Here is a 17,105-nt window from a genome sequence, read left to right as displayed (position 1 = left end):
ACATTTCAGAAGCCTCTATTCTCTTCTTGTCTGTTTGCCATCCATGTTTCACTTCCATACATGGTCATGCTCCCCACAAATACTTTCAGGAAAGAGTTCCTAACACTTAAATCTATATTTAATGTTAACATATTTCTCTTCCTCAGAAATGCTTTTCTTGTGATTGCCAGTCTCCATTTTATACCCTCTCTACTTTGGCCATCATCATCAGTTATTTTTCTGCCCAAATAACAAAACCTATGCACTACTTTAAGTGTCTCATTTCTCAAGGTAACTCCCTTAGTATCAACGGATTTAATTCGACTAAACTCCATTATTGTTGTTCTGCTTTTGTTGATGATCATCTTCCTCCTTTCAAGACACTGTCCATTCTGTAGAACTGCTCTTCCATGTCCTTTACTGTCTCTGATGAAATTACAATGTCATTGGCAAACCTCAAAGCTTTTATTAATTCTCCCTGAACTTTAACTGCGGCTCTAAATTTTTCTTAATTGCTACTCTAAATTTTTCTTTCATTTCCTTCACTGCTTGCTCAATGTACAGATTGATTAACATCAGGGCTAGGCTACAACTCTGTCTCACTCCATTCTCAATTACTGCTTCCCTTTTATGCCCCAACTCTTATGACTGCCATCTGGTTGCTGTAAAAGTTATAAATAACCTTTCATTCACTGTATCTTAGCACTGTTAACTTCAGAATTTCAAAGAGAATGTTGCAATCAACATTGTCAAAAGCTTTATCCAAGTCTACAAATGCTATAAATGTAGGTTTGCCTTTTCTTAACCTATCTTCTAAGATAAGTGGTAGAGTCACACATGAACCTATATTTCTCTGAAATCCTAAATAATCTTCCTTGAGGTCAGCTTGTACTAGTTTTTCCATTCTCCTGTAAAATATTCGTGTTATTATTTTGCAGTTGTGACTTATTAAACTGATATTTTGGTAATTTTCACACTTGTCAGCAACTGCTTTCTTTGGAATTGGAATTATTACACTATTCTTGAAGTCTGAGAGTAATTTTCCTGCTCCACACATCTTGCACACCAGGTGGAGTTGTTTTGCCATGGCTGGTTCTCCAAAGGCTATCAGTAGTTTAATGGACTGTCATTACTCCCAAAGCCTTGTTTCAATGTGTGTCTGTCAGTGCTTTGTCAAATTATTCTTGCAGTATCATACTTCCCATCTCATCGTCATCTACATCCTCTTCCAATTCTATAATAATGCCTTCAGCTTCATCTCCCTTGTATACACCTTCTATATACTCCTTTCACCTTTTAGCTTTCTTTTCTTTGCTTAGAACTATTTTTCTGTCTGAACTCTTGATATTCACACAGCTGCTTCTCTTTTCTCCAAAAGGCATCTTTAATTTTCTATTAAGCAGTATCTATCTTATCCCTAGTGAAATATTCTTCCAAATCCTTACATTTGTCCACTCCTGTTCAGCTATTTTGCACTTCCTGTCACACTCATTTTTTAGACTTTGTACTCCCTTTAGCCTGCTTCATCTTCATATTTTCTCCTTTCATTAGTTAAATTCAATATCTCCTGTGTTACCCAGGGATTTTTACGTGGCCTTGTCTTTTTACATATTTGATCTGCTACAGCCTTCATAATTTCATCTCATAAAGTTAACCATTCATTTTCTACTGTATTCCTTTCCCCTGTTCTTGTCAACTGATACCTAATGCCCTCTCTGAAACTCCCAACAAGCTCTGGTTCTTTCAACTTGTCCAGGTCCCATCTCCTTAATTTCCTACTTTTCTGCAATTTCTTCAGCTTTAATCTACAATTCATATCCAATAAATTGTGGTCAGAGTCCACATCTGCCCCTGGAAAAGTTTTACAATTTAAAATCTGGTTCTGAAATCTCTGTCTTACCATTACATAGTCAATCTGAAACCTTCCGGTGTCTCCAGGTCTCTTTCACATATGCAACCTTCTTTCATAGGTCTTAAACCAAGTGTTAGTGATGATTAAAATATACTCTGTGCAAAATTTTAGGTGGCTTCCTCTTTCATTCATTTCCCCAGTCCATATTCAACTGCTATTTTTCCTTTTCCTACTATTGAACTCACAACATACTGTAAATTATGCTAAATCGTACATAATGCCCACATAGCACTCACCTGTCATACCATTGGCTATCACTAGATCTGATGACATCCCAGTCAGGACTTGTACTGCATTATTCTGCTTGCCAAGGTGACAGAAGCACTTCTTCTCTCCAGAGTACACTAACAGTGTCTAATTTAATTGCTCATGGGTGTATATACACTGAAGCACCAAAGAAACTGAGTATAGGCATGGTTATTCAAATACGAAGATATGTGAACAGGCTGAATGTGGCACTGTGGTCAGCAATGACTATATAAGACAACAAGTGTCTGGTGCAGTTGTTAAACCAGTTATTGCTGCTACAATGGCAGATTACCAAGATTTAAGTGAGTTTGAATGTGGTATGATAGTTGGCACATGAGCGATGGGACACAACATCTCTGAGGTAGTGATGAAATGGGGATTTTCCCGTACAACTATTTCACGAGTGTACCATGAATATCAGGAATCCGGCAAAGCATCAAATCTCTGACATCACTCTGGCCAGAAAAAGATCCTGCACAAAAGGGACCAATGACAACTAAAGAGAATCATTCAACATGACAGAAGTGCAACCCTTCCTCAAATTGCTGCAGATTTCAATGCTGGACCATAAGTGTCAGCATACAAACCATACAACGAAACATAATCAATATTGGCTTTCATAGCTGAAGGCCCACTCATGTACCCTTGATGACTGCGTGACACACAGCTTTACGCCTTGGCTGGGCTCAGAATTAGTATTGCTTGCTGCAGGTTATAATGCACAGGTAGTATTGGGAACAGAAAGCTGGCTGAAACCAGACGTCAGTGACAACGAAATCTTAACTTCAGATTTGAATGTTTATTGTAAGGATAGGTTAGTCACCAATGGTGGCAGAATGTTGATTGCAGTAAAAAATTTGATAAAATCTAGTGAGGTTAAAATGAATGTGAATTAATCTGGGTGAAACTGAGTATCAAAGAACAGTCAAAAATGGTGATCAGATGCTTTTATAGACCACCTGGGTCAGGATCTGTAGTTGTAGAGCGCTTCAGACAGAACTTGCAGAATATCATTAGTAATTTTCCTGATCATGCCGTTGTAATAGGGGGTGGCTTCAACTTACCAGGTATAGATTTGGAGTGTTACACCATCAAAATTGGTGCCAGAGACAGGGATTCATGTGGTATTGTTCTGGATGTCTTGTCCAAAAAATTACCTTGAGTAGATAGTCAGAGAACCAACTCATAAGGGTAACATCTTAGACCTCCTGGCAACAAACAGACCTGAACTTATTGAATCAGTTAACATAGAGGAAGGTATCAGTGATCATAACACTGTGATAGAATCTATGACGACAGGTCCCTCAAGGTATGTTAAGAAAGGTAGGAAGATATATTTGTTCAGCATGGGTGACAGGATACAAATCTCAGAATATCTCAGCAGTCAGCATCGAGGACAAATATGTGGAGAACAAACGAAAAAAATTCAATGGCATCGTTCAATATGCCCTAGACAAGTATATTCCGAGTAAGGTTTTAAGGGATGGGAAAGATCCACCATGGTTTAATAGCCATGTCAGAAAAGCACTACGTAAACAAAGAGCACTTCATCTCAGATTCAAGAGAAGTAAAAACCTAGCTGATAAACAAAAGCTGAACGAAACAAAAATGAGAAAAGCGTTGCGTTCAATGATTTTGAAAGTAAGACATTGTCAACCAACCTGAGTAAAAGAGACTTTGGTCAAACATAATATCAGTAAGTGGGTCAAAATCATCTATTCATTCTTTCAGCGACCCACCAGCACTGAAATGGAAGATAAGAGAGAGAAGGCCAAAATGCTGAATTCGGTTTTCTAAAGTTGTTTCACCACGGAAGATTGTAACATTGTCTCTCGTTTCGATCATCGTATGAAAGTCGAACTGCCAGATATTGAGATAGCCAATCACGGAACTGAAAAGCAGCGACAATTGCTTAGTAGTGGAACGGCATCAGGACCAGATGAGATACTTAAAAGATTCTATAAAGATTATGTGAATGAACTTGCTCCCCTTCTAGCAGTAATTTATTGTAGATCTCTTGAGCAACGAAAGGTACCTAACAACTGGATAAAAGACTGTAAGACAGATCCACACAATTATAGACCAATATTGTTGATGTCAATTTGTTGTAGAATTATGGGACATGTTTTATGCTCAAGAATTATGATGGTTTTGGAAAATGAACATCTCCTCTATAAAAATCAAGATGGATTCTGCAAACAGAGATCCTGTGAAACTCAGCTCACTCTGTTCCTCCATGGGGTATGCAGCACAATGGACAACAGCGCTCAGGTTGATGCCGTGTTCCTTGATTTCAGTAAGGCATTTGTCACTGTCCCACATTGCCGTTTAATGAAATAAATATGAGCTTACAGAGTATTTGAGCAGACTTGTTATTGGATTCATGACTTTCTTGCAGGTAGAACTCAACATGTCGCTCTTAATGGAACAAAATCGATAGATGTAAAGGTAATATCCGGAGTACCACAGGGAAGTGTGATAGGACAGTTGCTGTTTATATATATGAATGACTCCTTACCCTCTCTCTCTCTCTCTCTCTTTCCTGATGAGGCAACAGTTTGTTGCGAAAGCTTGAATTTTGTGTGTATGTTTGTGTTTGTTTGTGTGTCTATCAACCTGCCAGCGCTTTCGTTCGGTAAGTCACCTCATCTTTGTTTTTTTTTATATATATATATATATATATATATATATATATATATATATATATACACACACACAGTAGAAGGCGTCAGATGCTCTTTAAGGCTATTTGCAGGTGATGCAGTTGTCTATACCAAAGTAGCAATACTGGAAGATAGTAAAAATTTACAGAACGACCTGCAGAGAACTGATGATTGGTGCAGGCTCTGGCAGTTAACCCTGAACGTAAATAAATGTAACATATTGCACACATACATAGGAAAAGAAATCCACTACTGTACAGCTACACTATTGATAACAAACAGCTGGACACAGTGTCTAATGTACAATATCTAGGTGTAACTATCCAGAGCAACCTTAAGTGGAATGACCACATAAAACAGATAGTGGGAAAGCTGACACTAGACTCAGATTCATCGGAAGAATCTTAAGGAAATGTAACTCATTCACAAAAGAAGTGGCTTATAAGGCACTGTTTGCCTGATTTTTGAGTACTGTTCATCTATCTGGGATCCCTGCCATGTAGGACTGATAGAGGAGATAGAGAAGATCCAACGAAGAGTGGCGCGTTTCAGCATGAGATCATTTAGCTGGCGAGAGAGCATTACAGAGATGCTAAACAAACTCCACTGGCAGATGTAACAAGAGAGGCATTGGGCACCATGGAGAGATTTTCTATTGAAATTTCGGGACAGCACTTTTCAGGTGGAGTCGGACAATGTACTACTTCCTCTGACATACATCTCGCATATTGACCACTAGGAGAAAATTTGAGAAATTAAGAAATTGGAGCCAGTACATAGACTTACCAACAATCATTCTTACCACTCACTATTCGCGAGTAGAACAGGATTGCAAGGATCAGTTAGTGGTACTGAAAGTACCCTGTGCCACACACCATTAGGTGGCTCACAGAGTATGATGCAGATGTAGATCAACACTGACACTGGACTGTTGATGACTGGAAACATGTTGCCTGGTTGGAGGAGCCTTGTTTCTAGACCCTGCATGTCAGGAGGGGACTGTTCAAGATGTTGGAGGTTCTGTAATCATGTGAGGTGTGCGCAGTTGGAGTGATATGGGACCATTGATACATCTAGATATGACTCTGACAGGTGACACGTACGTAAGCATCTTATCTGACCACCTGCATCCGTTCATGTCCATTGTGCGTTCTGATGGACTTGTGCAATTCCAGCAGGACAATGTGACACCCCCACATCCAGAATTGCTACAAAGTGGCTCCAACACTCTTCTGAGCTCAAATGCTTCCACTGGCCACCAAACTCCCCAGACATGAACATTACTGAGCATATCTGGGATGCCTTGCAACATGCTGTTCAGAAGTGATCCCCAACCCCTCATAATCTTACAGATTTATGGACAGCCCTGCAGGATTCATAGTGTCAATTGCCTCCAGCACTATCTCAGACATTAGTTGAGTGAATGCTATCATGTGTTGTGTCACTTCTGTGTGCTTGCGGGAGGCCCTATCTGTTATTAGGTAGGTGTACAAATTTCTTTGGCTCTTCAGTGTAAAGCCCTTATAGTATCTTTTTTTGCCCCTATGATGTTTATCTGTATATTTATTATGAATATAATAGAGGGAAACATTCCACGTGGGAAAAATATATCTAAAAACAAAGATGGTGTGGCTCACCAAACGAAAGTGCTGGCAGGTCGATAGACACACAAACAAACACAAACATACACACAAAATTCAAGCTTTCGCAACCAACGGTTGCTTCGTCAGGAAAGAGGGAAGGAGAGGAAAAGACGAAAGGATGTGGCTTTTAAGGGAGAGGATAAGGAGTCATTCCAATCCCGGGAGCGGAAAGACTTACCTTAGGGGGAAAAAAGGACAGGTATACACTCGCACACTCGCACACACACACACACACACACACACACACACACACACACACACATATCCATCCGCACATACACAGACACAAGCAGACATTTGTAAAGGCAAAGAGTTCTGCCCAAACTCTTTGCCTTAACGAATGTCTGCTTGTGTCTGTGTATGTGCGGATGGATATGTGTGTGTGTGCAAGTGTATACCTGTCCTTTTTTCCCGCTAAGGTAAGTCTTTCCGCTCCCGGGATTGGAATGACTCCTTACCCTCTCCCTTAAAACCCACATCCTTTCGTATTTTCCTCTCCTTGCCTCTTTCCTGACGAAGCAACCGTTGGTTGCGAAAGCTTGAATTTTGTGTGTATGTCTGTGTTTGTTTGTGTGTCTATCGACCTGCCAGCACTTTCGTTTGGTAAGTCACATCATCTTTGTTTTTAGATGTATATTTTATTAATTGCACCTTGTATTATTACGCTCAACAATCCTCACTAATACCACAATACAAAGGGACATGAAATGGTGTGTAAGGATTACATTCGACGTATACTTTCTACTTCTAACTTACTGTATTTTTATGGTTTTGCAGAAATTTTAGACTTGCCTCATTCACAGTTAACACAAGTTGTTCCACCATTAGCAAATGAGAGCCATGAGGGTATCATGAAGAACAATTCTTCTCTTATCATGAAGAGCAATTCTTATCTTGTACTACTACACTGGTTCAACTTTTAACAAGTTTATGAGAACAACTATGATACCATTTTTAATTTCAGGTCAACTAAAAGTATAGCAGAAATATAAAACACAAAATAAGATTACTGTTTGTTTATACACTACTTAAACTTAGTTTTCTATTGTTTATAGACTACTTACACTTAGTTTTCTAAAGTATGAATTTATCTTTCCAAGTAACAATGGAAAAGTAACATCTGGTATGAGGCATACAACTGTTGTCAACACTGATATCAGCCAGAATGATGGAGATGCCAGTAACATGTTGTAAACCCAGAACAAGTTATATCCAAGGATAGACCTGAAACAGAAATGGGAAGGTAATGTTAATCATCCAAGGCAATGCTGCTTGTAATTCTGTTGTGGTTGATAAAAAGTAACAAGAAGAAGAAAGGCCAGTACTACAAGCAAATACATCAAATAAAAAGGAATATTAAAGTTTCGGAGCCAATAATAGTTTCTTCTGAATTCAAAACATAAGAGAACAAAAGAAGAAAGTGTACAAATTGCCTCAAGTAGAACACTAGCACATATTCTCTCTGTTTATACTACTTCTTCCTAATCAACAGTGCTTACAAATGCTGTACTGATTTGTCATGACTTTTAATATTATTTATTACTTATGAATTTTAATTTTCATACTACCTCTATGTCTTGTCTTTTAACTCAAGAATCAGTTTTTATCTATTTTTCTCTCTACCTGTGATGACACCTAAGTCCAAAATGTTGCAGTTTTCACATATTTCTTTACTATTATGTTACTGGCACCTGTTATTTGACTATGCTGAGCCTCCCTCTCTTTCAGCTCTCATATTCAGCAATTCTTTCCAGATTTTATACAATCTCAAGACAATTTCAATCATTAAAATCAAACAAAGTGTATTTGTCAATTGACAAGTCATAATTATCCGTATGGCCAGAGTCACATCTCTTCAACAGTACCAGTGGACTGGAATAGTTAATTTAAGGAAGGAAATAGACAAATATATCATCTCTCTGATCTTTATGTAGCACACTACTTACTGCTTCACCTAACAATTGATGATTAATGGCAGTCCTACTCATTGTGCAAAAGCATTGGAAGGAAAATATGACTTCATATTCTCAGTAAAATGAGAGCACTTGTTAACTGTATATGCATGAATCCTTTGCTACAAAAGGGCTGATTATGTTTAACTGCATGCAACCTTATTCAGATACCAGATTAAGGTCTTATTAGATACCTTTACTATCCAGAAGTACTCTTATTGCTAAAAATTACAAAACACCATCACGTAAAAGATAATTTTCTGGCAAAATGAAACAAATTAGGTTGGTCATAATGCAAAAGATAAAATATATTTTCTGTTCCTTGCTAATCTACTCTTCACAAGAAAACTAACAACAAGAACAACTGTTCTGGCCTTTCAAAATTTAAGTGCTTTTTCTACCCAAAATGATGTCTTTTAGGTACCACAACAGAGGAAAAAAAATGCTCAGTTCATATTTTACATTTACCAATTAAGAAAAGATACACTCCTCTGAGACAGAGGTTGTGTTAATATGATAAAGGAAAGTCCTAGAGGGAATACAAACAAAGGAATAAGCTAATAAGCTAAGCTACCATGCTCCAGTATGTTCAGTATTTTTTATTCTGCCAAACAAAAGTTCTTAAGTTGAGTTACCAAGTTAAAATTCTTGGTTATCTTGTATCTACAAATTATTGCCTCCGCTACGTGGGCAGTGCTTGTCTTTCAAACAATGGAAAGTCCAGGATTGAAGAACAAAAATATGGAAAGGATAGATTGCTACTCATTACATGGAGGAAGCATTGAGCTGCAGGCAGGCACAATGAAAAAGACTGCTAAAATATTTAAGCTTCCAGACAAAGAACTTCTTCTGAAATACAGGTAGTAAACGTAACACATTCATACGAGCACAACTTTCACACACAAGGACACTGTCTCTGGGTGCTGGGCCCCTGATTGCTAATAATTTAGAAAAATGGATTTAAAAAATGATTTATTATGTCCAAATACAAAAACAGAGTGAAAAGAAACTAGCACTTGTTCGGATATGTAGAGTCTTTTAAAAATTGTTGTAGTTTTGAACACTTGTTCCATGTATGAGTGCCTAATGTTTTGAAGGTTATCTGAATTAATTGCCTATCTCAGAGACCTTGAAAATTGTGAAAGTCCTGGTGTTTTTTGGTGTTGCAGCCCTTTGCAGAAGCAGTGGACTCAAGCTTTTGCAGTCAATATTTCTTTGCCTTTTTGATCAGTTATCAGCAAACAGTGCTGTATGTGAAAAAAGAAATATGTAAGCAATTTTGAAATGCAATTTTTTCTTAAGGACTGACACTGGATCAAGGTTTTGAGAAAATATCTTCATTCTTTGAAAAGAGCACCCATGTCTCTCTACCATATTGTTATGTTTCAGAAGGTTTGAGGGGCATAGCTTCATTCAGAAGAATGATTTCCATTCTGGTGGTTCTTCTTCATGGGCAATTATGGAGAATGCTACAGCAGTAGACATGCTAGTGAAGATAACTGCTGGCCGGGGTAGCCGAGCGGTTCTAGGCGCTACAATCTGAGCAGGTTCGAATCCTGCCTCGGGCATGGGTGTGTGTGATGTCCTTAGGTTAGTTAGGTTTAAGTAGTTCTAAGTTCTAGGGGACTGATGACCTCAGATGTTAAGTCTCATAGTGCTCAGAGGCATCTGAACCATTTTTTTGAAGATAATTTGGTGTTTGTCATCTTAAGGTGAGGAAACCTTTGGCTTGCATCTGTGTGAAATTTTTACCATTCTGTACAAAATCAAACAATGGAACATCCCGGATGGAGTAATGACACTATCATAGAAAGGACAGCTACTTCACACCATATAGCGAAGATGGTGAGTCACAAATAGGCACGAGTTTGGGAGGACGGCGACAATTAAAACCCGTGTTCCTTAATCACAAACAGACAACGTGCACACGCGCACACACACACACACACACACACACACACACACACATGACCACAGTCTCCGGCTGCTGCGGCCGGACTGTGAGCAGCAGCATATGATGAAAGAAGTGACCTGGCAATGGGGTAAGGAGGAGGCTGGCACAGGGATGGGGAGCTGTAGCAGGGTAGGAGTGGAGGATGGTAAAGTAGGAGGATACAGGGATGAGGTGGGGAGAGAGTAGGGCAGCCAGGTGCAGTTGGGAGTTAGACAGAGGGCAGGGTGGGGCAGTGGGAAGGGAAAGAAGTAAACAGACTGTGGGTGCGATGGTGGAATAGAGGGCTGTCTAGTGCTGGAATGCTAAGAGGGAAGGGGCTAGATGGGTAAGCAGAATGACTAATGTAGGCTGAAGCCTGGCATGTAACGGGAACGTAGGATATATACAATGGAGAGTTCCCCCTTGCACAGTTCAGAAAAGCTGGTGTTCATGGGGAGGATTCAAATGGCACTGACTCTGAAGCAGTCTTTGAAACGAAGAGCATCATGTTGGGCAGCATGCTCAGCAACTGTGTGATCCAGCTGTTTCTTGGCCACAGTTTGTCAGTGGCTGGTTAGTCGTCATGCCCATGTAGAATGCAGCACAGAGGTTGCAGCTTAGTTTATAGATCACATGACTGGTTTCACAGGTAGCCCTGTCTTCGGTGGGATAGATGATGTTCGAGACTGGACTTGAGTAAGTAGTGGTGGAAGGATGTAACATACAACCACTGTGCTGCTTTCTATGTGGGTATGACAACCAACAATCTGTCTGTCCACATGAATGGCCACTGCCAAACTGTGGCCAAGAAACAACTGGACCACCTAGCCCAACATGATGTTCTTCATTTCAATGACTGCTTCACAGCCTGTACTATCTGGTTCCTTCGCACCAACACCAGCTTTTCTGAATAGCACAGGGTGGAACTCTCCCTGCAATATATGCTACATTCCTATAACCCTCCTGGCCTCAACCTTTTTTAGTCATTGATTACCCACCAAACCCCACCCCTCTTCCCATTCCAGCACCAGACAGCCCTCTGCCCAACCAACACACCCCAAATCTTTTTACTTCTCTCCTTTTCTGCTACTGCCTGCCCCTTGTCTAACCTCCCAACTGCACCTAGCTGTCCTACCGTCTCTCCACCGTGTCCCTGTATGCTCCCACAAGCAGCAACTTATAGTCTGCAACCCCTACCCTACTATTCCTCCCCCTCCCTAACCCAGCCTCCTCCTTACCTCCACCACCTGGCTGCTTCTCCCATCATGTACTGTTGCTTGCACTCTGGTCTCAGCAGCCAGAGACTGTGGTCATGTGTGTGTGAATTGCAATTGCATGTGTGTGTGTGTGTGTGTGTGTGTGTGTGTGTGTGTGTGTGTGTGTGAGGGGAGGGGTGTCTACCTTTTTGGCCAAAGCTTACTTGCAGACAGTCTTTTTGTCGTGCCTATCTGTGACTCAGCATCTCTGTTATCAGGTGAGCAGCAACAACCATTTTTTAAGGCTGCATTAAAATCAAAAAGCTTTGCTCATTCTGTACACCAAATTCCATGACAGAGGAACAATGGCACATCAAGTGCTGTGAAATTTTAAAGAAAACTGACAGTGATGGATATTTGTATGTAAGGTAAAACAGTAAAAAATCTTGACTTCAGTACTATGATGTTTCAGATGAATTACAAAAGAAAAAAAAAGATTTTCCATTGCTTGGAAAGAAAGAAGAGGTTATTTGAAGATGAGAATACATGTGTTGCAATTCATAAAACCTGGTCTCCCAAGAAGAGAACGAAGAGGAACTTCTTTTCCATATGATAAGACACTGAGACATGTGGTGTTCAAGGACAATCACTGGAGGTGATTACAGAGTTGAGTTGTGGATGCACTGAAAACCATCTTTTGAAATCTGAAACTGAGAGTGTGGGACTTTTTATCATGGTGATGCTCCAAAAATTTGTATTAACTGTCTACTTGCAATAGATTTCAAACATTTCTTCATGAGAATTCAATTATCCAGACACAAATGTGCAAGGCTACAATAACTATTTACTTTGCCATTGCTCACAATGTAAATATGAAGTAGAGTCACATAACGAATTGACTAGACATTATAAATTCTGCCGTAATGTGAAATACTCAAGTATTGTTCAATTCGTATTCAGACACGGCAGTAGTACAGAAAAAGCAGCATGGTAGCAGAATTTACTAAAATGATAATAGAGGCCCTTATAGAGGTAACAAGAATTTATCTGGATTTGTCCAATGTGTTCAACACAGTACATCATGAAATATTTCTCCACAAATTAGAGATGCTAGGAACAAAAGAAGCAATAAACAGGTGATTCATCTCTCACAAATATAGTATGCAGAGTAGACATTTCAAAGACCAACAGAAATCTCAGTTGCATGGAGAAACATCTATCAGAGGTTAAACATATCAAAATAGCTGTCCCACAATGGAGCATATTGGACCCAGTACCTTTTTTGCCAATATTAGTGCCTACCAAGTGAGTGTCATGCAACAAGACGGTACTCTGTTTGCTGACACCAGAGAAACACAATAATAATGCATAAGACACCAGGACTGGCCGGAGCTAATAACTTGCCAAGAGATGTACACAAATGATCAGAGGAAAATAAAGCAACACTTGACTTAAAGAAGTCAAGCAGTAACAATTATGTATATATGCAAAAATAATAATGCTATTACATTAAAATTAAATGGTGACCCTGTAGGCTGTGGCACTAACACCAAGTTTTTAGGGGTGCGTATAGATACCAACTGAAGTGAAGAGAACAGATCATAAAGACAACAAAAAGAATTTAATTTTCACAATATTCCCTAAGGGCACTAGCATTAGTAATAGTAATTGCCTCAAAGTAACTTACTACACACATGCTAACTTAGTGACTAGACGGCGTCAGTTGCGGAAGTATTGAATATAGAAGTTCACGAAAATAGTGTTATACAGAGTCAATCTTGCAAAAAGTGCACGAAACCTGTTAAAAGTGGCTTCATCTGTGTCCAATGTAACCATAAATTTCATTTTCGTTGCGGAAAGGTTGGTCCTTCCCTGAGAAGCGACGATAATTGTGCGACTATGAGGAACTGTGTGGATTGTAAACAAAAGGCTGCATCCCTTAATGATCAAGAAATGTGTATGTGTGATGCAGCAAGGAAGACCGACAGTATCAAAAAGGAAAACCTATCATATATTACAATTATTGGGCTCTTACAGGATGAATTAAAAGAACTGTACGAGAAATATGAATTAAATCCACACAAGTCGGAGCAATGGCGTGGTAAAACAAAAACCAAAGATGTGAAAATCGGTGCTTCATCCTCCGAAAATGATCTGTTGTTAATTATTGCTGAGCTACGAGAGGACACAAAAATTCTGAGTGATGAAAACAGAAGACTCAAGCTTAAATTGGAAGAGAGTGGTCATCAGGTATGTCTTAATATCCCCAAACCTATGGAAGGAATGCCAGAAAGTGAAGCTACGACTAAAACGGCTCACAACAGGCCTAGTAGTAGATGGGTAACTGTAAAATTGAAGGGGAGCGCTTACAAACATATTAGCGATAAACATAGGTGGGACTTTGTGTTACCATTAAATAACAAATATAATTTGCTTCAAAACACAGATGACATAGAAACTGTATCAGCACACTCATCTGATAAAGTGGTGCAGGACTCTCAAAACTTAGCGAACAGCCAAGTAAGGTATAAGAAAAAACGTAAAATCAAGATTTATTCAGACAGTTACGCCAGAGGATTAGTAGCTATGTTAGCTGAAAGTGGACCTCGTGTGATTAACGAGTTTGAAATAGAAGGTACCGTTAAATCAGGAGCTGGTTTACGAGATGTTTCAACATCAATCAAGAAAGAAAGCACAGTCCTCGCGGACAGAGACTTTGTAGTGGTAATGGCCGGAGCAAACGACGTCAGCAGAAATGAAAGGAAGATTGCTACTTTGACACTGAAGGAGACTCTCGGAATGTTAACCCACACCAACATGATTGTTGTTAATGTGCCACATCGACATGATTTGCCCCAGTGGTCATGTGTGAATAAGGAAGTGGAGCAGACAAACAAGGAGTACAAAGCTATCTGTAAGCACTTTAAGAATGTTTCCTTAATTAACACCAGTAGTTGTAGCAGAGAATGGCATACCAAGCATGGTCAACATTTCAGCTATCTAGGTAAACGTGTTTTAAGTGATACAGTTATCGGAATAGTATTGGATAAGCTAGAGAAGGAAAAAAGACCAGTAATGTGTTTGGATTATGTTTCAACTGAGATGACAAAAAACTTGTATGCATAGACCAGGTTGGGTGTTCTAGTAACATAAGGACACAACCCGGTCAACTTTCATGCAGTAACAGTAGGTCATGTCAACTAAGAGAATATGCAAAAAAAGAAATGCCTAAAGTAGAGTTTAAAATATGCTACCTCAATATTCAGGGCATGGCAGATAAAAACTTGTCAACGAATTTTCAAATGAAAACGTGATAGATATTCTATGTTTAAGTGAACATTGGTGTAAAGAGGATGAGCTTGGGTACAAAGTATTGGATGATTACACACTACTTAGTTGCTATTGCAGAAAACAGCACTTACGTGGTGGGGTAGCAATATATGCAAAAACACCTCTTGCACCAAACTGTGGCAGGATAGATCTCAGTACCCTTTGTGATGAAATGCATTTTGAAATGTCAGGTCTAGTAATTGAGAGCCTTAAGCTAATGGTAGTAGTAGTGCACAGGCCACCTAGCGGTGACCCCCATAGCTTTCTGGAGAAACTTGAGGAACTCTTAATGTACATATGTATACCAAAATGGAAAAAATACAATGTTGTCATTGGAGGGGATATCAATTCAAGTTTTGATGTCCTGCAGGACAGAAAAACTGTGACAGAGCTCAAAAATGTGCTTCAACAATTTAACCTGTGCTATGTTAACTGCAAACCTACCAGAGGTTCTTCCTGTCTAGACAATATATTTACAAATATTAAGAGAACTTGTATGTCCACTGATGTAATTAGTTTCCCTTTCTCAGACCATGATGCAGTATATCTTAGTCTTAATAATGTAACTTCAGACTGCACCAAACCAGAATCTAAAACTGTGATTACTAGACCAGTGAGCAGAGAGAGGATGGATAGGTTTAGACATGCCTTCACTTATTTCAGTTGGGACACATGTTTTATTAGGCTTCAACACTGTTCACAGAGTTTTTCTCTGTCTTTTTAAATGTATTTGAAAATAACATCCCGCTGAAAAAATGTACAGTGAATATTAGTAGTAATTACAAGAAAAGAAAAACGAAGGAATGGTATACTCCACAGTTAGGGCAACTGAAAAATACTGTTATGCTGTATTCTAGTCAGTGCAAAACCAGTAAATCAGAACTGTATAAAGACCTGTACGCTAAAGCTAAATGCAAGTATAGGAAGGCAATAAATGAAGCAAAGAAACTGCATAACATAGTAAACATTGAAAAATATAACAATAAATGCAAGAAGGCCTGGAGTGTAATTAACTCCACTGCACACACTAAACACAAAGAAGAAATTGCCATTACCCCAGAAGAATTCAATAAATATTGCATTCAGTCCATTGACGAAATTATTAGTTCAATAATCAAACCACCTGAAAATGCACTTAGTATTATGGACAGCTGCTTTGAAAAGCTTCCCCCAAGCACCTTCACTTTCACAGAAGTGAGCCCAAATAATATCCTAAAAATAGTGAAAAATTTCAAACCTTCAGTTAGCGTTGATTACTATGATATGTCATGTAATTTGTTGAAAGATGTTATTGATTGTGTGATTTATCCTTTAACCTTTTGTGTTAACAAATGCCTAGTTGAAAGTAAGTTCCCTGACATACTTAAAATTTCTAGAGTTGTGCCCATACACAAAAAAGGGGAAAAGAACTGTCCCGCTAGTTACAGACCTGTATCCATAACCCCAGTTTCTTCAAAAATTTTAGAAACGATTATGTATGAGCAAGTTAGTGCCTACTTGGGTAAACTAAATATAATTAGTGATAAACAGTTTGGATTTAGGAAAGGTAAATCCACAATGGATGCAATGGACTCCCTTGTAAAATTAGTCCTAGATGTGTTCGAGGCTAGGGACTATGCCAAGGCTACATTTTGTGAGCTGAGCAGAGCCTTTGATTGTGTAGAGCATGACACTGTGCTGAATAAGTTAGTTTACTATGGTTTTGATGACAACAGTATAAATATGTTCAGGTCTTTTCTAGAGAACCGTCAACAAGTCGTGTGCATTGGTAGGAAGAAATCAAATTTGGTTAATGTTAGGTACGGAGTGCCTCAAGGGTCAGTGCTTGGACCTTTACTGTTTATACTAATGATTAATGACCTGCCCTTATTCATAAATTCTCATACAATATTGTATGCTGATGACACAACTTTTCTACATAGAAGCTCTGATCTAGGTACACTGAAAACACTGACCGAAAATACCCTTGCTCAGTCCTCATTATGGTTCAAAGCTAATGGCTTCTTGCTAAATGAAAACAAAACCCAGACACTTTACTTTAGCCTCAAAGAGATTCCTAACTACCAGGAATTAGAAACTGTTAAATTTTTAGGTGTTACTATTGACAATAAATTGACATGGGAACCACACATTAAAAATATATTGGCCAGGCTTTCAAGAGTTATTTATCTAATTAGAAATTTAAAAAGACATGTTCCCAATGACTATGTGAGATCAGCATATTTTGCCTTCTTCCAAAGCATCATCT

The 17,105-nt window shown here is 38.9% G+C and overlaps 1 protein-coding gene across 2 annotated transcripts in view; it reads right to left on the bottom strand.

Annotated features, from left to right (window-relative positions):
* LOC124596513 (phospholipid-transporting ATPase IF-like) overlaps nucleotides 1–17,105 on the bottom strand; it is a 643,086-nt gene that overhangs the window by 29,301 nt on the left and 596,680 nt on the right. For both annotated transcript variants that reach the window (XM_047135678.1, XM_047135677.1), the window contains one exon: nucleotides 7,511–7,670. In XM_047135678.1, coding sequence (XP_046991634.1) covers nucleotides 7,511–7,670 — 160 coding nt within the window. The remainder of the gene's footprint in view (nucleotides 1–7,510; nucleotides 7,671–17,105) is intronic.

This window comes from Schistocerca americana, chromosome 2 (genome assembly GCF_021461395.2).
Source record: "Schistocerca americana isolate TAMUIC-IGC-003095 chromosome 2, iqSchAmer2.1, whole genome shotgun sequence".
NCBI classification, from domain to species: domain Eukaryota; kingdom Metazoa; phylum Arthropoda; class Insecta; order Orthoptera; family Acrididae; genus Schistocerca; species Schistocerca americana.
Note: the sequence above shows the minus strand (reverse complement) of the source record. Positions and strands in the feature narration are given on the sequence as shown.